Consider the following 24,754-nt stretch of genomic DNA (forward strand, 5'->3'; position numbering starts at 1 on the left):
CACTCATGTTTAAAATTCCCCCCTTGTTCATATAAGGCGTTACAAAGTCTCGCCTTGGTATTCTGAAACAGAACCTCATGCAAGAGTTCTGGACTCGCTGGATAGCTCTTGCCGTATTAGCATTTAGTCTTGGTCCGTATACTGAGTCACAATAATCGAATGGCGATAATACCAGTGCATTAACTAACCGTACTCGGAGGTGTTCTCCTATATATGGCCTCAATTTGTAAAGCAGCTTCAGTTTAAAAAATGCGTTCCTGATTTTTTCATTTATATGGTTCTCATACTTTTGTTCCCCGTCCAGAATTAGTCCTAAATTTCGCGCATATGGCACCGTTTCGATAGATCTACCATCGATCTTGACTGACTCAGTACTATTCATTACCTTATGGATTTGGTTTTTTGTCCCAGTTACTACCATTTTAGATTTATCCGGGTTCAACAGCAGTGAGTTTTTCCGTGACCAACATAAAATATTTTGTAGATCTTGATTGACTTTTTTAATAGACTCGTCAACATTATTACCACTAAATGAGTAATAAATCTGCGTGTCGTCCGCGTATAAATGATATTTACAGTGTTCAATGTGCATGGGTAGATCTGCTGTAAATATAGAAAATATTATTGGACTCAGGATGGAACCCTGAGGCACGCCTCTAGTGAGTTTCCCAACTTTTGAGTATCTCTTTAGACCGTCCGCGCAATCTGAAACCACAATCTGCTCTCTATCTGTTAAATAAGACTTGAACCATAAACAAACGTCATCCGAGAAACCATAATGTGACAATTTGGACAGTAACAGTTCTGGATCCAAACAATCAAAGGCGCGCGAGTAATCCAGGAGCACTATAATGCTACTCATTCCATTATCCGAGGCCTCAGTGAGATCATCTGTTACGTGCAGCAATGCCGTCTCTGTGCCGTGTCCTCTACGGAAGCCGGACTGGTATTTNACACTTCTGACCAAGGCGTAGAATAGTGTTAGTATGCTTGTTGACTGTCTAAAAGGTTTAATGGTCCTAAAAATAAATCCCATTATTTTATTAGCTTTAGATACTATATGGTCATAGTGCTTGGTAAATGTTAACTTACTGTCCAGAATAACCCCGAGATCCCTGTATTTTGGTATTATCTTCTTTTCCTGTATATATCCCTCAACTTGTTTCAGCACAACCCTTTCCAGCACCTTGGAGACTACCGGCAAGATCGACACCGGTCGTAGGTCTTGTAGGCGCTCCACAGAACTTTTTTTCGGGATTGGTCTGACTAGTGCTTTTTTCCAGAGAGAAGGGAACGTATTCGACTCAATCGACTTATTTATAATTGTGACTATAATTGGTAGTGTGTAATCCAAGGTAAGCTTGACCATATCTATATTTATAGTATCGTGTCCTGAAGCATTAGTCTTTATGTTGTCTATGATCTTCCTTACCTCCTCTTCAGTTGCAGGGCGTAGTCTAAATTTCTCACCGGTAAGCCTTGCACTTCTTATTGTCACATTTACTTTTTCCGAGTGAGTATTCTTTTCCGGCAATTGCAAGAAATGTTCATTGATCATGTTAGGATCATTTATATGTTCTGGGATGATATCTGCGTTAGTGGTTTCATAAATAGATGTTTTCCTAATATTACTCCATAGTTCTTTAGGTTTATCCAAGTTTTTATTCAAAACATTGTTGTAGTATGCTTTTTTCTCTCGTTCTATAGAGGCTGTGACAAAATTTTTGAGACTGCGATAATATTCTTTAGAGCTTTCAGTTTTTTTTATTTGTGATCTTTGTAATGCCTTGTTCCGTAGTTCCATCATTAGTTTTATTGTGTCTGTAATCCATGGTTTCGGCGGCGATTTAAGAATTTTCCGTTTTATTGGCGCGTGTCTATCAAACAAGTCTATGATAAGCTTATTAAGAGATTTAACCATTACATTCACGTTTGCATTTTCCATTATTGATCTCCATGCCATCGACTTCAGATCTTCCTCGAAAAGCGATATATTGATGTCGTAAATATTTCTTGTGTATTTAATTTGTTTGATAAATTTGGGCTTCCTTACATTAAAATCTACCAAAACCATACCATGGTCACTTAAGCTTCGATTATGAACCACTATTACTTCCCTGCTACAAAGAGTGTCATTTGTGATAACCACATCCAGTAATGTCTCTGATTGATCAGTTATTCTTGTCGCTTCTGTGACTAATTGTTTTAAATTGTGTTGGCGACAAAAATCGAGGAGTTCTTTGGCGCGAGGTGAGTTCTCACGTAACAGGTCAATGTTAAGGTCGCTGAGTAAGCATAAGTAGCCACAGTTAGCAAACTGGTTAATAGACTCGCTTAATGCGTCCCAGGCTATCTGTGGTGAAACGCTTTCTGGTCTATATGCTGTTCCTAGCGCCATTTTACCTCCAGGAAGTTGCAATTCAATCCAAAGCTGTTCCAAACCAGAAGATGGGTGGCGACGGACACGAGTATTGATGTCCTTTCTCACGTAAAAGCCAACTCCACCTCCTCGCTTATTCTTTCGTGCTTTATGTAGAAAATTGTAGTGGGGGACGACTGGTGCCAGGGATTGTTGACCGNGAATTACCTATCTTATGCAACCTAAATGATGGAACAGCAAGTTTATTCTTACGTCTCGTGTTAAATGAGTGGACGTCACTTTTCTTAGTAAATAAATGTATATGTTTACGGACATACATAATGTTATCAAATATGTATTGCGAAGCCACAGTCAATATATTGATTTCTTTCTTGTCGTCTGTACAAGTGTACAATATGGCTACGCTACGTGATGAATAAATAAATTCAAATATTATTTTTGTTCCACAAGCCCCAGCTAATCATACAAACTTCGAATCCATCCGTATCTTATTCCAAAAGTTAGGTAAGCCTGTATAGAAGACCTTTGTGAAATAAATATTTATATCAGTGGATTTTTTTATCTTAATAAAACTTTTTTTTTATCTTAATAAAACTTTCTGTTATCAAGTAATGATGTACAGGATATTAAGCAGTCTTCTCAGTTAAAACAAAGATATATATTGATGAAAATGCTTCTGCCCGCGGGTTTTCTCTCGTGGATTTTGATTTTAAATGGGTTTCATATTACATTTTTCATACTACGTATGTACATACGTTTTTCTACTGTTTTAGAGGGTAGAATACTTAGTCTGTCCCTTTATGAAGCAGTGGGATTGCCTAGTAAAAATTAAATGTTAGTCTAATGCTGAGGTGCACCACCTAACTTTGGCCGTAACTATAACGATAACCGGTGTATTTTGTATGGAATTTGACAGATTTTTGACGTTTGTCAAAGTTAAAGTAACATGGTGCATGCAACCCACCCTAACTGTTGGCCTATTTTTCAATTGTATTAATTGTACTCATTCCCATCCCTCATGAGTCCATACCTCGAGCCGATTTCGAGAAATCAAGAGTTGCTATTTTGCAAACATTTTTGGCCCACCCTGTATATGGATATAAGTAGGTAGGTATGACTGATATAAATGATTTATTTGAAGGTATTTTCACCAAACCGGGTAGCCCGGGAGATGTCGGAACTCACGGACGCCAATCAACGTCGGCCGCAGGGAAAGCCACGTATTAATACAAATTNGTTGACCGTGCTCAATCCATGTTTCATTAATTGCTAAGATGTCGGGTTTGAAATTTGCCATTGAAATTAAAAGTTCATCCTCACCTGTGTTGAGAGATCTAGCATTCAATAGCCCTATTCTCAAACTTTTAAACTTTGAGTTAGCCATTTTTCATAATATTAATAAAGAGTTTCTCTGTTTTGTAAAAGAAAATGTGAAATAAATGTATTGAAAAAACACACACACATGGGCACAGTCTACCTAAAAACAAATCCAAGCAAGTAACGTTTAAAAACAAAAACAGTAACTCATAAGGTACATTTCTTAAATTGACTAATATTATAATGTTAAGTGTTTCACAAATGTCAACATCACCATCACGTGCGAACACCACCACATCCAAAAACCCTGTTGATATCCGCTTCCGATTTGATGCGATGACGGGGAGCTCCCTGTTCTCGTCGAGCATAGATTCTGCCATCCCGTGTCCAGACGTAATGCCATTTTTCACGACGGGCAGCTTCTCTGGCGTTATAAAACAGATGACGATTTTGCTTTGTTAGTCGCTCATTGATGTAAAAGTTTTTTGGTGAACCAGACAGCCCCAGGCCATCAGTTTGCAGAGACCGGCGGACACGGGCCGCTGCTAACAGCTGCCCTCGCAGGGCGCGGCGGGTCAGACGGATGATGAGCACCCTAGGGCGCGCATCAGGTGTTTCATGTGATGACCCGGCTCGTAATGGTCCCCCTCGCTCAGCATTCACTATGTCACGTTCATCGATAGACACTCCGAGTTTATTGGCCACCGTCAACATGATATGAGCAGCATTTTCATTCTTTTCCTCTGGTATCCCGGCTATTTCAATGTCATTCTGCAAGAGCTCTTGATCTCTGTCGTTAAGGTTTTGCTTCAATTCCGAAATAGTTTCTTGTAGGTTGGGTGTCTCGGTGATGGGGATTATTTTGTTCTGACGCTGCTCCAGGGTCTCGACGCGCGATGTCAGGCCTTCTATACACTGCTTATTATGGTTGATTTCAGCTGTTAGTTGTTGTATTGTGCTCCTGAAGTCAGACATCTCAGCGCGAAGCGCTCGCAGCTCTTCTAAAATCAGTTGAGTATCTGTTTTTATTTCTCCCATATCTATTGGTGTTGGTGATTTTTCTGCATTTCCTTGTCTGCTAGAACCACGGCGCAGTGTAACAAATTCATCGCTAGCCTCCTCTGCCCGCAAGTTGCGTAATGGAGTGGTAGTATTACCGTGTTTAGGTTCGTTGTTTTTACATAATGGCACAGAATAAGTAATAGTACAGGTACAGAAGGATTACTCCGCAAGACGATTTAAATAAATGCGAGTTTTGCTACGACGCGATACAGTGGAATTCAGCTCGCACAGCACTACGTACCTACAATTTTATTCACCTACAAGTTTTGTCTCTTTCTATCGCGTGCCTCTGAACTCTTCTTACGCTGTTAGGGTTGCTGTCTAGTGAAAAAATAATTCTTCTTCTTTTCTTCTTTTCGTGTCGACAACAAACCTACACAGTGTCAGCCCAAAACTCCGCCACAAGAGTGGCGTTGTCGAAAAATATTAATCTACTTATTTGTAATGAGGTACGTATGTAGGTAAGTATGCATTCATTATGGAAAACCTTGGGAGAGGCCTTTGTCCAGCAGTGGACGTCATTTGGCTGAAACTAACGAACGCATTCTGAGCAGTAGTCATAGTAGGTTAGGTTCCTATACTATCCTAAGAATTATTGATTACCTACATGGCCAACATACCTTTCAGCATCTTTGGGAAGCGAAAAAAAAAGATAAATCCGGTAGATTTCTTTTCGAATTCAAACACCCGAACACCGCACAATATTTCTTTCTCTTTATGTCCCTTTTTAAATAATACTTCGATCATAGAATTNGCAAGGGTGATCATTGCGACCACGGTTACAGAGTAGGTGATGGTCAGGAGCTTCTGTAAATTGGAACGAGGATTCGAATTATTTAGCTTGAACAAACTTCGCACGTACCTAATATGAGTAATAAATATGCACTTTGCAAATAAGTTTGGCATTAGCAAAAAGTGTCATCATTTTGATAGCAGATGATCACTACGGTACTATTACTACGATTCACTAAAAATGACGTGCCCTGTTGTGGACTTTCATCGGCGTTTTCATACCAAATATAATATTGGGGTAGTTATTAAAGAAAACCTACCCAAATTCCGCGAGTTCATAAAAAATCCGGCAGCACAAAGACAATTTTCTTGCATTGTGAATAGCAACAGACGGTGAGCGCTAACCCACTATTTCAATAATCCCATGTATAACATGGGAAGTAGCCTTCTTTGCCTCTGTTCTTAGGATCGGGTCGTTATCCTGAGTTTAAGTCTAAATCATCTGATGATGATATAAAAAAGAATGCCTACCTTTCTCCCAAACCTCTCCACACACATCATTGACACCGTGGATCCGCAAATCATCAGCATGGGCACGACCAGTGACGTCAGCTCTGGGTTGGCTGTCACTCCTGACTCTGACATAATGGTCCACGCGTACGTCAGGATGGTGAAGTTGCCGTTGAATGACTGAGCTGATATTAAAGCCATGACGAGGAAGAAGCCGCGCCGCCATGCCTTGTTCTTGACTGGAAAATGAAGACACAATCATGTTTTGTAATATTCTGCTATTTATAATTTTATAATACCTATTACTAATGGAAGCAAATCGACAACTGATAAAGGTCACAAGGGTCATATTAAGAAATAAATGGTGTCGTCAGCAAAACCTTGGTATTTTAATGATATTTTAACTCCTTTGGAACAACTGCAGAACAGATAATAGCAAAAACCTCCTGTTTTTAAGAACTTTTAATACTTTTACTAATATGAGGACAAAAGTTTGATTGTGCACTCTTGGTTTTCTAAATAGAACAAATAAATACTTACAAATATTCAAAAATGNGAAACAGTCCGAACTCATTAGCCAAATTATATTAATATATGATATCAAAACGTTCAAAAGTTTGGCTGTACACGAGCACGTACACAACATGTTGTTCTCTTTTAAGAAATTTGTTAGTACTAAGGTTGAATTATTAAATAATCACTGTTAAATGTGATTAATTTATCACTTTTACCGCGACTGTCGGTAATTATTCATAATAACCGGTTATTATTAATAATTTTCAATTTATCACATTAACCGTAACATATACACTTTCTTACGTTATCACGCCTGAAAAAAATTTTTGAGCAACAAGTGTATACCCAGAGAAATAACTGGTACTAGAGTGGCAGGTTAGTTAAAAGACAAAGTACGAGTAAGCTGTGCTAAGTTTTTTATTTATCAAATGTTTCTATTTTTTTACAAGACATTACTTTTGTATCATTAGTAGTGACTTAACTTTTTCACTGAGTTCTCAAAAATATACAAAGTAATACAAAAAGTAAGTAATGTAGCTAGAATTACATAAAATAAATAAATCATTAGGTATTTAACTACGAGTAAGTAGTATGTATGAGTTGATGAGATCGATTCTGTATCTAATTGNTTTGGTAGAAACCATGATAATGGTCCTACTGTGGGCATCATTTATCAACTTACATTAATTTTATGTACAATTTCGCTAACGTTAGGGACTTAAGGTCTACTCGTTTTTTAAACTTCAAATTCAGTCTCTTGAAGAAATTTTACAGTTTGAGGTAGATTGCTTTGTTGGTAAGATTACGTAGAAATAAAACACTTTTATGGCGTTTAATAACCTGTTTCCCCACCAAAATCTTGTCGATTTCTTCGACACACTTACCTTTATCTTCTGGTACCTATAAGTACCAGGGTGACAACAACTCCAAAGAGGCTTATTGCTGTAAATATGAAAAACATGGAGAGCATGCCAAGAGCGTCGATCGACGACATCGTAAAGGTAGCAGGGAAGCGCTGGACGCAGGCCGCTACCAATCGATCAACGTGGAAAGTATTAGGGGAGGCCTATGTTCAGCAGTAGACATCCTATGGCTGAAATGATGATGATGATGATGCCAAGAGCGTTGGAGACTGGTGTGAAGATGGGCACTTGGGCTGAAGATAGAAGCTCCACCTTCGGCCTGATTATCAATTTCCATCTGCTGATATGCAGGCCAAGGGCTTCTTCGTTGTAAGTATATTAATAAACCACGCGTAGATGATGCAGCCTAACACTTTTGCTCATCATCATCATTTCAGCCACAGGACGTCCACGCGATTGCTGAACATAGGCCGCAATGACTTCCACATCACACGGTTGGTAGCGGCCTGCATCTAGCGTCTTCCTGCTTTATAGGTCCACCTTGCTCGTACCTAAAAATATATACCTAGTATCTAAAACAGATGGAGTATCTTGAAAATTTGTAATAACTTAATTTATTTTTTACAAGTAAATACTCGTAGATGTACTAATTTTGATTGACGCTACAAAATTAGACTGTATCTGACACTATTGTAATTTATAAATGGAATAATTGCGTAGATAACATTCATTTTACATTATGTTTAATTAATTACACAAGAACTATTAATTAGATAAGTAGGTACTATTAATCGTATACTAACATTTGAGAACAATGTTTTATTGTATTGATGTTCGTTAAGGCTTAGGTACTTTGTATCCACAACAGGGTTTCTGTTTCAAGGTTATAATTTTTTTTTAGTTAGTAAGTTAGGTTTAATAAAAGCAGGCCGCTACCAACCGGGCAATGTTGAAATTATTCGTTCAGTAACTACAGAGGCAAAAGTTCTCGAGTGGCGACCATGGGCCGGAAGACGTAGCGTAGGCAGGCTTCCCACTAGGTGGACCGACAATCTGGTGAAGGATGCGGGCAGCGCAGGAACGTTCATTAAGATAATCCTTGGTGGAGGCCTTTGTCCAGCAGTGGACGTCATTTGGCTGAAACGAACGATGTTCAGCAGAGGACGTCCTGTGGCTGAAATGAAATGAACAAAACCCAGAAAAAAAATCAATACACAAACATACTGAAACATAATTACTATGCTCTGTTTTATTTTTAACATCTTTCATTCGCAATTTCTAATTTAGTACCAAATTATCAAAAAACAATCAAACAAAAACAAAGTGACTTTTAAAGTTAAATTTATTGTAAATGTGTTCTCTAATACCTAATTTTATTTGTCTTTTTACGATTAATATAGAAATTGAACCCACAAGAGTGAGTGAAAACCTCATAAAGGAAGGCGCTGGATGCAGGCCGCTACCAACCGGTCAATATGAAAATCATTGGGGGAGGCCTATGTTCAGCAGTCATCATCATAGAGGTCCCCATCCATGGGAGGTCCCCATGGCTGAAAATATGATGATAATTATAGAAATTGAAAGTTGAGTCTATCTCAACCAATTCAAAGAAATGGAAGATTCATGACATGTTATGGGACTAATCCCACCTCTTGTTCCCACCGCTGCAACTCCTGTGTAGCCAGGATCTACAGCTTGACCGCCAATAAAACCCAACCAGTGAAGGCCAAGTTTGTCCATGCATGCATGTATGACATGGTAGTCAAACAGACAGGTCGTTATAATTTCGTATTTTTATTAGTATTACATCATTTCACAAGTTACTTTCCATGTATAAAAATAACCTTCCTTATTTGATTTAGTTTATGTAAGGTCATAGACACATTGTGTTTGTGATTGTGGAATGTCAAAAAACATTTCGTCTTTCTCCCCGTTGTTTGCAAATAAACAGAGTTCTTTGTTTCGTTATGCAGGTGAAATACACTCGTCGTCAAATAAATCGCACCTCCCGCGACAAGCACTATTAAACGTATGCATCCCCACTTCTCTCCAATATTGGCATTATTTAAAAGCCTAGTTCTAAACTTGATTTCATTATAGGAAAAGTTTTTACCCCAAAAATGTGTCTTTAGAAGGATCCAGAGTCACTTCTTTAAAAAATAGGTAGTTACGCTTGAGACAACTTTTATCGCTATAAAACTGTTAAGTAGGGATTAATCGCTATCCATCTGTTAAAGAGGACATGTGAGATCATTATTTGGTTTTATAACAAAAAAAACTGGTCTAATTGATCCCAGAGGTGAGCCCAAAGTGAGGTCTTTTTTCAAGTCACATTTATGGTATATGTTAATCATTTATTATGAAATTGAATGTGTTTTTCTTTAAGGATATTTATTGGGCTTTCAAATAACACCAATATTGTTGGGGCACCATGGTTGTGTCAGGAGAAAATCTTTAAAGTTCGCGTCGCGGAAGGTGCGATTTATTTGATGTTGAGTATAAAAAACAAAACGACAGAAGACATAATTAATCTTGAAGTTAACTCTTCAAAATAGTAGGACTTCAAAATCACGACCTTTCTTTTCGATTATCAAATTGATTTATTCTGTGCTTAGAGGTACCTAATTATCATCAAATAATAGGTATAGCAGATAATCATGGAAATCATTGGGGGAGGCCTATGTTCAGCAGTGGACTTCCTATGGCTGAATTGATGATGATGATGATGATCCAATAATCCAGTCAANGGGACTAATCCCACCTCACGTTCCTATCGCTGCAACTCCTGTGTAGCCAGGATCTACAGCTTGACCGCCAATAAAACCCAACCAGTGTAGGCCAAGTTTGTCCATGCATGCATGTATGACATGGTAGTCAAACAGACTGATCGTGTTACTTACGTATTTCTATATTAATAATTTCGTCAAGGGGTACGGTAGACTGGATCGAAACCTTATATGAATAACAAAGCATAAAAAAATAACGATTTTGAGTCGACAACATATATCCGCAAAATTCGGATAATGGAGAATTTCGTTAAATTCCGATGGCATTGACAAACAAACCGCTGTCGCCATCTTTAGTAGTTCACTATGCGATCAACGCCAAAAGCTGGGTTGTCACAAGGTTGTCATCGATCCATAAATAAATGGAAATCAGTGCGTTTCGCGATTTTTATGATAATAAATACTCTTTGATATGTGTTTTTTCTTTAAACCTGGTATTGGCCGATTCAACCACAAAAAAAGAATATTAGCCATAACCTTGAAGTTCAAATGTCAATGTCATTTAGTTTCGCACAGTGATAAATTCCATAAATCTCTTCGGCGAAAACAGGATAATTCAGATCGAACTTCACTTGGTAAGTTCGTTTGATCATCTAAATATGCCTGCGAATTTCAACAAGGGTTAAAAAAATAATGAGGGGTTAATAATAAGTTGGTTTTTGTTGTTTTTCATTGGATGAATTTGACATTTACACTGCCTGTATAATATCTTGGACGTAGGTACTGATGCAACATCAAATCTGTCTTTAATGTCAGTTATATTATTTAGAGCACAGTTTAAATTAAGCTTCACTGGTTCTGTCTTGCTTGATCGACTTGAACTCTATCTGGACTCCGATATTATCTAGGTACCTACCTAAATACATTTGTGACAGTTTTCCAGTACTCTTTATTTTTTCACATTTTAATCTTTGCAGACATTTTATTCGCATCAAATACAGAATTTAATCCAAGGTCCCATTAAAAAGCTAGAACTAATAGTCCAGTCTCCATCTGCCGGCTGGCTAGAAAAATACCAGAAACGAATGACCGAGTCGACTCTGAAAACTTTCTTTGATTTTATTTCTCTCCATTGTGAAAATTGTGTCGGAGGAAAAATGAACACGTTTCTTGTTTCATTTGCAAAAGTGTCAGTTTCATGCATTTTCTTTTGGGTTTTCTTTAATTTAAAAGCGTCTGTAATTCAAGTCCCATAATGGTTGTAAGAAATTACACAAAGTGCTTCAATTCAATGCGGTACTATGAATAGGACGAAATTTTGGAACGCTTCCTTTGCTTACCATAAAAAGGTTCTTTAGGGTTTTTTCCTATTCAAACCTACTATGAAAATGAAAGTCTACTGTCATGTTATAAAGTGTGATTTTATGGGAATTAAAATATAATTATTATTATCACATGAAAAAAACGTTTGTAATGTAAATTTTTGGACACATTCGTACAGTAAGGTGCTACACTAGCACATCTAAGCCGCATAATAATAATGACCGGGTAACAATTGATTATTATCTATTGTGTCTCGATTCGCGAGGCTTGAAGGGCTAGTACCACTGCTGGGCAAAGGTCTCCCTCAAATCTTTCTAACTACCCTGGTCTAAGGCCATTGTTTGCTTCTATTGGTTATCCAAATTGTCATGATATTTGTCTTTCTAGGTCGTTCTTACTTTTAATCTTCTATAATATAAAAATGAATCGCAAAATGTGTTGGTAAGCGCATAACTCAACAACGCCTGGACCAATTTTACCAATTCTTTTTTTTAAATGTTTGTTGAAGTCCTAGCCTAGGATGGTTTTTACAGCGAGAAAAGTTTGAATAATTTCCGGGTAAACCCTAAAAAACTAGAAACTTCACCCCTAAGGGTAAAACGGGGTCCACGCGTACGAAGTCGCGGGCGGCCGCTAGTTTATAATACAAAAATAAAGTGTGGTATATAAATAGCGCTGTATTTTTAAACCCTGATATTAGGTAAGAAAAATTAAACATAAATAGATCAAAAGTACCTTCTGTGGTTTATGTAGATAATCCTATAAAATGACACATAATCCCTCCCATGATTTTAGACAGATACAGTAACAGATGTTATATAAATATTTTTCTTTTGAATGAAAGATGAATGGGTTTGAGTAATGGTATTTATATTACAGTGTAAGAGACAGCCCGACAAAAACTGTAAAGGTAGAATCAGACCATTCATTTCCGTCTTTCACTCATCTTTTCAAGAAACAGCAAATAGGATGTGGATGATAGTGTACCAATCAAGGTACATTTCAGCATAGACTATTCAGTTTTGATATCAGCAGTTTTTTCTAGGGAACATTTTATTCATTATGAGTAATGATAACATTATAGACAGCGCCAATATGAATGATTTTTTAACAAAGCCGAATAATACTGGCTAATAATTTTTTTTTTTTAATATTTTACAACCGTATTAAGTTCATGGGATAGGTGATAAAGTCTCCTTCTTTGACAAACTCTGTAATAGACCTAATTCTAAAGGACTCTACGCACAAACCCGCTGACAGCCCGGAGGCTTGTGGTGTCGGCGGCTTTATTTAAAAAGAATCATGTCATGAAAATTGACGTCTCAAGTTCTTCAGTATGCTATGGACATCTAGCATTATAAATGAGATTCACCTTAAAAAATAGAAGCAGAACACGTTGTGAACGTTATCTTGACTTACTTGACTTAAGGTCCTATGTCCCCTAGATGGGGCAGAGGGCATCCACAACAGTCCTCCATCGCGTTTGGTCTTGAGCCTCGCGTTTGATCTCGCTCCAAGTCTTGCCGATTTTCTTCATTGCTTAGTAAAATATGTGCCATTAAATATCATGGTCTGAAAGTAAAATCATGTTTCATTTAATGTTTTCTAATTCTTTTAACTCAATTAAATATCCAATTGCTTTAAATTCGCTTGACAAGAAGACAGAAACATTTTAAATTACTTTACAAAACTTGTCTGGGCGTAAGTAGGCGCATTTAACAATTTATCTTAGGTTTGAAATAGCGTCTTTCAACATTTTATCTAAGGGTTTAACAGAGATGCTAAGTTTAGCAACATCTTTATTAAAATTATTTATTGTAAAGTACAAGTCAGTCGAGTAAACTGCGCGACTGGCGGTTGTGACGTCACATCGGCTCTGATACGTGGGAGGGAGAGTCGCATTCCAGCGAGGTTCACAGTAAGCTTGATCGTGTTGTATGTAGGCCCTTTTTAGGGTACTTATACACGTCCCAATATACCGTGAACTATTAGTGGCAGCAGAATTTATTAGTACTATCGAATCGTGCGAGTTATTGTTGAAAAAAAAAAAATGTTCTCAACTATAATCAAAAAAATATCATCAACATCAAGCGTAAGAAACAATATTTTTTTTTACAAAATGTGACGTATTTGGATTCTGCCTGCCTCACGAAATCAATATTTAAAGTAAAAGAAGCTCTCGCACTAAGTAATACCATAAAACCTTATAGCACTAAACTGAATCGCACACGCTCCGTACAGGCATATTTTTTATTTGTATTTAAAAAAAAATCTTTAATCTATTGTACTAGATAGATAAGATATAATCATTTTACTGCGGGAAAACAACCACCAAAATTTTTCACGGTGTATAGCTTCAAGCCCTAGGGAAGCAACACTACTTCGGGACAACATAAAGGCAAAAGTATCATTTTTGCACACCCGTATTCACAAACATTACTATGTGGTCTTACAGTGCGCGTGGACGCACAGGGTGACACACGAACCAATCACAGAGCTCTATTCAACGCTGTGCGTTCGATTTGCTGTTTCACTTATGCAAGCATCGTTGAATTGTGAATACAGGCGTAAGATATCTTACGAGATAAGTAATGAGATATTTGAAATTAGATCCCTCTACACTCGGATCGGCATTTATTGAAAAAGTTGGAAACGGCGCGCGAAAACACATCAATCTAATAGATCGGAGTTAGAGATGTCACCAATTGAATTTCACTTACTTTGGCAAGCGATAATGTTACAGAAACTAAAGCTTTTTCCATGTTAAATGTATAGGGTTTATATTTTAGCTGTTTTAGAGATACGCTAGTGAAAGTGTAAGAGACACACAAGGCATATTTAGTATTAGTTGATTATTTAATTCAAAATCAAACATAATAATTGTTTAGACTAATAAGATTACTTCTTACAAATCATCATAAATGCTCTTAAGGAGCCTTGACATGACCCATTCTTTGCTTATGAAAAATTAAATAGCAGGTAGATCATGGTGACTGAGTTTGTTGCGGTGCTTCTTCTTAGCACTTGTCAAATGTTTGTCTCGAAGCGCTGGTAGGGTTACCAACAAACTCAGTCACCATGATCTACCTGCTATTTAATTTTTCATAAGCATAGACAAACGATAGTTATTTTAGGAACAAAACATACCATTTCATGTAACAAATTGGCCCTCGAATTGTTCCTAAAATAGAAAGTTACATAAAAGTACTGCAGGTAGCTGATATACCATGTGAGTGGTTTATAAGGGTTCCGTGTGTTTCGAAACATTTACGAAACCCTTCCAATGTTTTAAAGCTTTCCTAACGACCAATATTCGAGACAATATTGTATTTGTGTACATACTTACCATGAGTTTACGTGCTTGCTAGCGACTGCATAAAAAACTTACATTAAGGCGGTTATCACACTGCGCCGCGCTCCGCCGCNCAAGTAAAATCCATGCGCAAAAAAACAATTTTTTTTTGTTGAGCGGTGTATTTAATTCAAAATCAAACATTAGACTGACATTTAGACTAATAAGATTACTTCTTACAAATCATCATAAATGCTCTTAAGGAGCCTTGACATGACCCATTCTTTTTATACCCTACCAGCGCTTCGAGACAAACATTTGGCAAGTGCTAAGAAGAAGCACCGCAACAAACTCAGTCACCATGATTTACCTGCTATTTAATTCTTCATAAGCATAGACAAACGATAGTTATTTTAGAAACAAAACATACTATTTCATGTAACAAATTGGCCCTCGAATTGTTCCTAAAATAGAAAGTTACATAAAAGTTCTGCAGGTAGCTGAAATACCACGTGAGTGGTTTATAAGGGTTCCGCGTGTTTCGAAACTTTTACGAAACCCTTCCAATGTTTTAAAGCTTTCCTAACGACCAACATTCGAGACAATATTGTATTTGTGTACTTTACCATGAGTTTACGTGCTTGCTAGCGACTGCATAAAAAAACTTACATTAAGGCGGTTATCACACTGCGCCGCGCTCCGCCGCGGAGCGCGGGGCGACAGATTTAATCATTGTATGCAAGTACCTCAGTTTGTATAGAAAACACGCGCGGCACTTCACACTGACAACGCGTCCGCGCGCGTTATTTTTTATATGAAAATCACGCGCTCCGCGGCGGAGCGCGGCGCAGTGTGATAACCGCCTAAATGTATGAAAAATTGTACAGCGCCGCGCCGTAGCGGCTACTTTCAAGAAATCTTCAAAGTATTTTTTGACGTAACTCGCTAGCGAGCACACCGTAAACTCATGGTAAGCACACGATGCCCGTATTCACAAACGATGCTTGCTTAAGTGAAGCAGCAAATCGAACGCACAGCGTTGAATAGAGCTCAGAGGGTCTAGTGTGAGTTTACGTCAAAAAGTCATACATTTAATGTTTAAATGTATGACGGATTGTACAGCGCCCCTAGCGGGAAACGTTCAAAAACTAAAATTTTCATACATTTTTTAAACGCGCTCACTAGTGAGTGCGTTTGATGTAAACTCACACACAGCCCACTGATTTAGTTCGTGTGTCACACTGTGCGTCCACGCGCACTGTGAGACCTCATAGTTTTGTTTGTGAATACGGGCGTTATATGTTTTTGTAGAAATTTCTGTATTATGTATCGTCACGGTAATAATATCATACAGTATTATAACTTCATATAAACAGACGAAACGAGAACTTTCTTTCGAAATTCAAATCTCGGTATGCGCTCGGTATGCAAAAGTCGGGGGTGTCGCGAATGTGCCGAATGGACGTCGGTGGCCAAGTGATAAAAATGACAAAACTGATTGAATTTGACTGACCGTCATTTACGGTCAAATTGGTCAAAAACTAGTCAAATTGTCATTTTCAGTCAGTTTGATTTGAAATGAAAATTATATTGTATTAAACCAGCTTTTGCCCACGACTTCGCCCGCCCAAAATTAAAATAACAGATCATTATGATTATTAAAGTTTCAGTAGCGGTTACTTTCAAGAAATTTTCAAAGTATTTTTTGACGTAACTCGCTAGCGAGCACACCGTATACTCATGGTAAGCACACGATGCCCGTATTCACAAACGATGCTTGCTTAAGTGAAGCAGCAAATCGAACGCACAGCGTTGAATAGAGCTCAGAGGGTCTAGTGTGAGTTTACATCAAACGCGCTCACTAGTGTACATCTATCTAAATATATAAAAGGAGAAACTGACTGACTGACTGACTGACAGATCAACCCACAGCCTAAACGGCTAAAGGTAGGCACTTGAAATTTGGAAGGGACGTAGCTTAGGTACCGTAGAGGTGCACTAAGAAAGGAATTCCCGAAATTCTCACGGGAACGGGAATTAGCGGGAAAAATGGGATTCACGCGTACGAAGTCGCGGGCGGCCGCTAGTTTTCATACATTTTTTAAACGCGCTCACTAGTGAGTGCGTTTGATGTAAACTCACACACAGCCCACTGATTAGTTCGTGTGTCACACTGTGCGTCCACGCGCACTGTGAGACCTCATAGTTCTGTTTGTGAATACGGGCGTTAATGTGTTTTCTAGAAATTTCTGTATTATGTATGTATCGTAAATCACATTATGTTCTGAGATGATGTAAATTCATGACTCATGGGAATTCAAACAATATATGATGGATTGTAAATGTTTTCGAACGTATCTCTTTTATATTTATTTTATTCATGGCTTAATGGTATTTAATTGATTTATGTTGAACAATTTATTTATCGCCGACGATGAATTTACACGAATTTAACCTTCAATAAGTACTTACAGTTCTGCAGAAAAATAGATCTTTTTCGTCATTCCTTCATTCCAATTTCCAAATTCTACACTGTCAGTACCTCAGTCAGTGTGGAATTTGGAAATCAGAATATGACTGATCAGTATTTGGTCCGCTTAACTGCCGCGAGGTTCCAAATGGAAGGTTTAAGGAAAAAATCCCATGAAACAGAGCCATTGAACACAAAAACTATGTATAGGTATTTTGAATAGTTCTACTTAAATTCCAAGCAGTAAATTGTGTTAATATGGCGCCTGTCCAATGTATTGTGCTAATAGCAATTTGAAGTGTTACCCGTAGTTCATTCTAAATAGCCAATTTATTAGAACTATTATGCTGACACTAATTCAGATAGGGTAGAGTCCCCGTTTGTGGTCACTCTACATTTCTATATTTATACAAGCGAAAGGTCACTGATTGACTGACTCACTCATCACGAAATCTCAAAAACTACAAGTGATAGGAAACTCAAATTTTTCATGGGGGAACACCCATTTATTTCCTATTATTATGAGTATCAATTTTTTAGAACGTAGGTGCTCACTAAGACGGGATTTCGCAAAATTCAACCGATAAGGGGGTAAAACGGGATCCACGCGTACGAAGTCGCGGGCGGCCGCTGGTATGTAATATTAGTTAAAATGTAGAGAAGCCAAAATCGATCTAATGATGGCCAAAATCGGTACCTACTTCTATTCTAGTTTCCTTTATTTCAATTACAAGTGTTTGTTGCTACGTTAATAAAACAAACGAAGATTGCGCTTTAAAAGCTGGTGTAGCAGAGTTTATTTTTGTTTGTTAAGTTTAACCCATTTAGACCTATAAGGGATGTATATTCCTCCGGAGGTGTGAGCGTGAATTTACTGCATCAAGCTATATTATTATAAGCATATTAATTTATGCTTCCTCTGGTAATCAAACCGGTTTCTATCACTGTCAAGCGCCAAATGCCAAAATAGAATATGTTGACAAGTGAATAATGTAGTGCGTGTTTCAGGAATGTGAAATATGACGTTATGGCGGCAACAAATAAAAATAGGCAGTTTTTTTGGGCTTGTAATATTCGTAGACTGTTGATTTACAGACTGACACTGAGTAGTCTGTCATGACTAATTTATTTTATTAAAGTGTTAGGAAAACAAACAGTTCACAATTGTCTACAGAATGTCAGACGTGATGTGATTTTTGGGAATCGCCAAGGAATGAAAGACAATATTTTAATATTTTTTTTAATATTCAATAAAAAATAAATGTCTAGGTAGGGTCATGTTACGTAGTAGCGTTTGTTTTTAGGGGTTTTTGATAAATAGTTTTAAATACTTGTAGTGACATCTGTCATATCTAAGGCATTTATAGGGAGCTTTAAATTTTGTAGTGTGTCGGATGATAATTTTTTATTGATTTTTCAGTGTGATTCATTTTTTGGACACGATTAGAGTGAGGAACATGAACAGGTGACCAATAGGGGAATCGATTTAGAAAGTCTGTAATATTATTTAACCTGAAATTTGGCTTTGTAATGTTTTTCTTTTTGTTTTTCACATTATAAAATTCCTGTTTATCGGCATTCACTCGTAATAAAGTTATTTCAAAAACTGATCTGTTGTAACATGCATTTACAAACAAACATAAACTAACAGTCTAACCTTGTTTTTCACCGAACATCAAACTGCGCTGTATGTAATCGAAAATATTTTTACCTCGGTAAATACAAGGTAGGTATTTATTGTAATTGTAAGGAAGCTGTAAACACGAAGGGCAGGAAAGGCGACCTCCGTCCTTGGTTGGGCTACCATTGAAGCGGTCGTAAACTGGTGCATTGACCTGAATCATGTATTCGATAATAGGCGATCATTATAGTAGGGCTCTTTTTATACCTCTTTAATATATACTCACTTAGAGTACCTCTAAAGACCAAAGTTTTACCTCCAAAGTTGTAAAATTAATGTTAAAAAGTTATGTTGGGTCGTGTAAAAGAACGAGTTCTTCAAGTTTGCTCGCATAAGTTAGCGAGAAGCTATCAGTATTTTCTTAAAATGCACATTATTAACTGATTATTCTATACAATTTATCTTTTGAAAACCCTACTCCGGTAATGCAGTCGGAGATTTTAAAAAATATATCTGAAATACTTTACACGTGTCGCTAGTAGGATGTCATTTCATAGAAATCATTAGTATCGCCAATCGCGTCGACATGTTGTCTGCTACTGCAGTATGGAGTCGGCTACGAACATGCCCCTACAAACGTAAGCTTACCGATAGATAGTAAAGTAAAGTAATGTTTATTTCTCACAACATAACAGATAATATTATGATAACAAACAATCAGGAAAAACAAAAAGTAAGAATGTTGGTGGGTTGACACCTGAACTAGGAAGATTCCTGTGTCTCAGGTTACCAACCCTCCACCCATAGCATAGTGTGCTGATAGTTATAAGTACTCTAAGACCGGTCGTTGTGATTTCGAAGCAGTGGTAGGGTTAATACTGGGACGTGTAAAAGTGCTTTTTAAAAGCCTATTTGCAAAAATAAATGAGTTTTGAGTTTTTAAGAGTTTCCTTTGTCCAGCATTGGACGTTCTCTGGTTAAAATGATGAAAATCTTTTTTCCTCTGTGAAATTTTAATTACAGACAAGGTGCGGAGTGATGCTTCTTTGTTTATCTTCACTGTGGTATTTGTTATTCTATCTCGTTGAAAAAATAAACTGTGTTTTGGATCTGGTGCTAATTTCAAGAGTTAATTAGTTTGTGTTTCACAGATTTTCCGGTTCGAAATGAAGGTAAACTCGTAGTTGATCTATTTTTGAAAACAGCGATGGCAAGAAGATTAAGTAAAGTAAAATAGAAGTAAATACAGATGACCGCGCACTGGAATATACACATTTCTACTTCAAAATAGCACTCTATTACAATTGTATAAAGTTCAACTGAATAGTACTTACTCTCTCTAGTGTTATGAAAATGAAAATACTGACCTGATAATCTAACGCCAGTATTCACAAACATTACTATGAGGTCTCACAGTGCTCGTGGATGTACAGGGTGACACACGAACCAATCACAGAGCTCTATTCAACCCTGCGCGTTCGATTTGCTGCTTCACTTAAGCAAGCATCGTTTCTACTGTACAAAAAGCGTCTAGTAGAGTGAAAATAAGTGAATAAAAGATTCGCTACTTTTTTCTTGGAAACTTTCAGTGGGAAAAACTGGAAATATCTAAAGACTAATGATATCGATTTGGGTAAAGCGATGTAGGTAAGTTTACAGATTTAGTTTTTTCATCGTGTCCCTTACAGACTGTAATACAGGCTGTAGTTAAGAAAAGCAGTGCTTGAAACATGAAATCCAGTACAATAAAATTAGGCTGAGTTGCACCACCTAACTTCGTCCGTAACTATGATTATGACGATAACCAGTGTTTTTTGTATGAAGTTTGGCAGATTTTTGACGTTTGTCAAAGTTAAAGTAAGATGGTGCAACTCAGCCTTAATAATGGGAAACTTTAAACTGATAACGCGTAGCTATTGATTTTCATATCGAACAATTTTCATACGTTTAAAAATAAATATTGTTATATAGCTAGTTTTATCTTTACAAGTAAATATTTTCAATAAATCATAGTCCTTAAAATCATTAAATATTTTGGTAAATCCAGTTTTCAGTTTTCATGTTTACATAAAATGTAAATTCAAATTTTATTTTGGTAAAAAGGCTCCATAGTGCAGATATGGAGTTATATGTACGTACAATGTACCTGCATAATCACATATTATTCGTTTGACTTACTTTCAAGGTCTGACCAGTTCTATTGTACACCCTGTATGAGATTCGTAACTTGCCTTTTATGCCTCATTCTGGAGTTCGTCCGGAAAACTATTGCTAACAAGGTTTGTATCCAAATCAATGGACCCGCCTCGAATTGATATAAAAAACCTACTAGTACGTATCCCCAATTTGTTTAGTTTCAGGGTTGGTAAATGTCTGTAAAAATGTTTATTTTGCTAGCTTTGTTAGCAATGGAAGAATAGGTATTCATTACTTAAAAAACTCATTAACAATTAATTTGATCAATTAATTCGCATTATACCTATTCATTATTTATAGTAAACTTTTGAAACAGAGGCACTATGTTTGAAAGAAAGAAATAAAGAAGTTTATTCGGTTCATAATGTAAAATAACACAATTTGAAAATACGACGTATAAAATTTATGAGTATGTATGTAGTATATAATTATGTTCTAATAAGAATCAAAATGGCAACAGTTCAGCATTGTGTCATCATGCTGTAAGGTAGATATTGCACATTTTTAACGTTTTTATAGTAGCCTCAATTTATTTTTCCGCAATCTTAAATTAAATAAATATCTACACTGATATCTACACGTAAAACTTCAAGAAAGCTGGGAACAAATAGAAAATATCTCATTTGCCGTTGACATGCGGACAATGGTACTGTGACAGTTCTGGCGCGAAGCCACGAGATCGTGCCACAGTGGAGATAGGTCCAGTACCTAGTCGGTATCACCCGGTATTTTAAGGGGAATATAATTCCCACTACCCACTCCTATTTCAATGTCCAGGAGCAGTAAGGGCAGGTAAGGGCTTATTTGTCCAGGGATCCTGTTTAGTATAGTTAATATTAACGTTTACTCAAACATACTGTTTGCAGTGTCCCGCAAAAACTAATCCATTCAAATCAAATCAAATCAAAAATATTTTATTCAATTTAGACCACTAGTGGAACTTATGAATGTCAAAATACAGTAAATAAAAAAAGGTAGCCCTTATGGGACACTTTACATGTCTCCTTATCTTTTGGACTTTATGTGAGTTTATACTACAGTCTAGGGATCCCGTAATGCAGGATCCCTCTAAACTGGATTGCAGTGCGAACAAGACCTTACGTTAAAACTGAATGGTCGGTGTGGATGTTATGTATGGTTTCTGGTGCTATTCTATGTTGATTCTCATAATTATAACAGTAAGCTTACTATACTCATTTACACTGTGACAGTTATGTCGCGAAGGTCAGGGTTACCTTGTAGCATCAAACTCTCTCACTTTAGGCCATAAACTTAGGTTAAAGGTTGGCAAGAAATTCCAAAATGTAGGTAGATATTTTTTACAACCAAGTTTGGCAAGGGAAATTCAAAATGTAGCTAGATTTTCTACCAAATTGTTCTTATGTTTCCGACAAAAGTTGTCAAATTGACTGACATGTTTACCGTATAGTACAGTCAACTATGAAAATTAGCTGTGGTTTGTTTCAACTAGCTACCTATTTTAAAGTTTTTTGTCACTTTGTAAGTATTGAATTTTATGGAATTGGGAAAGAAGTACCGAGTTTGAAGCGTTCATGAGCAGACATTGTAGTTTAATATTCAAGTTCAGAATTTGATTATTGATGAATAATAATAAAATCCTACTTGCTCGATTGATGGTTTCATTTAATTTATTTAAACCAGTTTATCTATAATATAATACGTTTTTGTTAATTTATGAAAATTTAATATTTTAAGCCTATAATATTGAATCCTGATACATAAAGTTAGCCTATTAATTTAATACAGGTACGACTGTACCCAGTGTTGCACTATCAAATGCAATTGAAGCGCCTCTATGCCAGGGTTTTTATGTTCCTGGTCAGGCTATAAATCACATTATGTTCTGAGATGATGTAAATTCATGACTCATGGGAATTCAAACAATATATGATGGATTGTGAATGTTTTCGAACGTATCTCTTTTATATTTATTTTATTCATGGCTTAATGGTATTTAATTTATTTATGTTGAACAATTTATTTATCGCCGCCAATGCGATCCGAATCTACACGAATTTAACGTTAAATAAGTACTTATAGTTCTGCAGAAAAATAGATCTTTCGCTTCACAAATTGTTCAAATTCAAATTCTTTATTGCTCTTACTTTATTCTTTCATTTACTGCAGTGAATTATACAAAATACAAAGTTGTATATAATGTCGACACATTTCGTCGGTCATTATTTCATTCCAATTTCCAAATCCCACACTGTCAGTATGTCAGTACCGGGTCCGCTTATCTACCGCGAGGTTCCAAATGGAAAGGTTAAAAAAAAATCCCATGAACTAGACCCATTGAACACAAAAACTACGTAGTATGTTTTGAATAGTTTTATTTTATCCACAACGTGAATGCTCTTGACTTGTATCTCACCTGATGGTAAGTGATGATCAGGTCGAAGGTGGAAGCGAGCTTCACCCGGAATCCTCAACCACAGAGGAACTGGCTATTTTACCTCTAACTGCCGGAGCACAACAACGCTGTTAATATTGTTGTTATGGCGACAGACTTAGGTAAGATGGTGATAGCTAGCCAGGCGGACTTAGAACAAGCCCTACTACCAACCAAACCGAACAGAAAAATCTGCCCCCACCGGGAATCGAACCCGGGACCTTTGCGTCTGAAGCAGGTGGTCTTACCACTAGACCACAGAGGCGGTTCTATGGTAGTTCTACTTAAATTCCAAGCAGTAAAGTGTGTTAATATGGCGCCTGTCCAAAGTACGAGTATTGTGCTAATAGCAATTTGAAGTGTTACCCGTAGTTCATTCTAAATAGTCAATTTATTAGAACTCTTATACTGACACTAATTCAGATAGGGTAGAGTCCCCGTTTGTGGTCATTCTACATTTTAAATAATCTATATTTATAAAAGCGAAAGGTCCACCGATTGACTGACTCACTCATCACGAAATTTCAGAAACTATAGGTGATAAGAGTCTCAAATTTTACATGGGGGTTTCTTTTAGAACGTAGGTGCTCACTAAGACGGGATTTTGAAAAATGCAACCGATAAGGTGGTAAAACGGGATCCACGCGTAGGTACGAAGTCGCGGGCGGCCGCTAGTGTAATATTAATTAAAATGTAGAGTGGTCAAAAACGATATAATGATGGCCAAAATCGGTACCTACTTCTATTCTAGTTTCCTTTATTTCAATTACAAGTGTTTGTTGCTACGTTAATAAAACAAACGAAGATTGCGCTTTAAAAGCTGGTGTAGCAGAGTTTATTTTTGTTTGTTAAGTTTAACCCATTTAGACCTTTGCTATAAAGGATGTATATTCCTCCGGAGGTGTGAGCGTGAATTTACTGCAACAAGCTTTATTATTATAAGCATATTAATTTATGCTTCCTCTTGTAATCAAACCGGTTTCTATCACTGCCAAGCGCCAAGTGCCAAAATAGAATACGTTGACAAGTGAATAATGTAGTGCGTGTTTCAGGAATGTGAAATATGAGGTTATGGCGGCAACAAATAAAAATAGGCAGTTTTTTTGGGCTGGCAATATTCGTAGACTGTTGTTTTACAGACTGACACTGAGTTGTCTGTCATGACTAATTTATTTTATTTTAATGTTAGGAAAACAAACAGTTCACTAAATGTCAGACGTGATGTGATTTTTGGGAATCGCCAAGGAATGAAAGACAATATTTTAATATTTTTTTAATATTCAATAAAAAATAAATGTCTAGGTAGGGTCATGTTACTTCTTAGCGTTTAACC

The 24,754-nt window shown here is 36.9% G+C and overlaps 3 protein-coding genes and 1 non-coding gene across 4 annotated transcripts in view; all 4 read right to left on the minus strand.

Moving 5' to 3' along the window:
• The window catches only part of LOC114366392 (uncharacterized), a 12,571-nt gene extending 10,000 nt beyond the window's left edge, over positions 1 to 2,571 (minus strand). The window contains 2 exon segments of the mRNA XM_028323256.1: positions 4 to 950; positions 1,122 to 2,571. Of these exon segments, the coding sequence (XP_028179057.1) occupies positions 4 to 950; positions 1,122 to 2,398 (2,224 nt within the window). The 5' untranslated portion in view covers positions 2,399 to 2,571.
• A 1,053-nt stretch (positions 2,572 to 3,624) lies between these two features.
• LOC114366413 (uncharacterized) lies at positions 3,625 to 4,859 on the minus strand. Its single transcript, XM_028323281.1, has one exon. The coding sequence runs from the start codon at positions 4,733 to 4,735 to the stop codon at positions 3,974 to 3,976; it is 762 nt and encodes a 253-aa protein (XP_028179082.1). The 5' UTR covers positions 4,736 to 4,859; the 3' UTR covers positions 3,625 to 3,973.
• On the minus strand, positions 4,738 to 6,575 carry LOC114366393 (uncharacterized). Its single transcript, XM_028323257.1, has 4 exons — positions 6,542 to 6,575; positions 6,023 to 6,240; positions 5,498 to 5,566; positions 4,738 to 4,818 (listed from the first exon to the last, which is right to left on the minus strand). Exons 1-4 carry the CDS (start codon positions 6,573 to 6,575, stop codon positions 4,738 to 4,740), a joined length of 402 nt encoding a protein of 133 aa, XP_028179058.1.
• A 17,039-nt stretch (positions 6,576 to 23,614) lies between these two features.
• On the minus strand, positions 23,615 to 23,686 carry TRNASTOP-UCA (transfer RNA opal suppressor (anticodon UCA)). Its single transcript has one exon. It is a non-coding gene; the product is annotated as a tRNA-Sec (tRNA).
• Positions 23,687 to 24,754: the final 1,068 nt, after the last annotated feature.

Source organism: Ostrinia furnacalis, unplaced genomic scaffold (assembly GCF_004193835.3).
Source record: "Ostrinia furnacalis isolate ACB-3 unplaced genomic scaffold, ASM419383v2 OfSCF0631, whole genome shotgun sequence".
NCBI classification, from domain to species: Eukaryota; Metazoa; Arthropoda; class Insecta; order Lepidoptera; family Crambidae; genus Ostrinia; species Ostrinia furnacalis.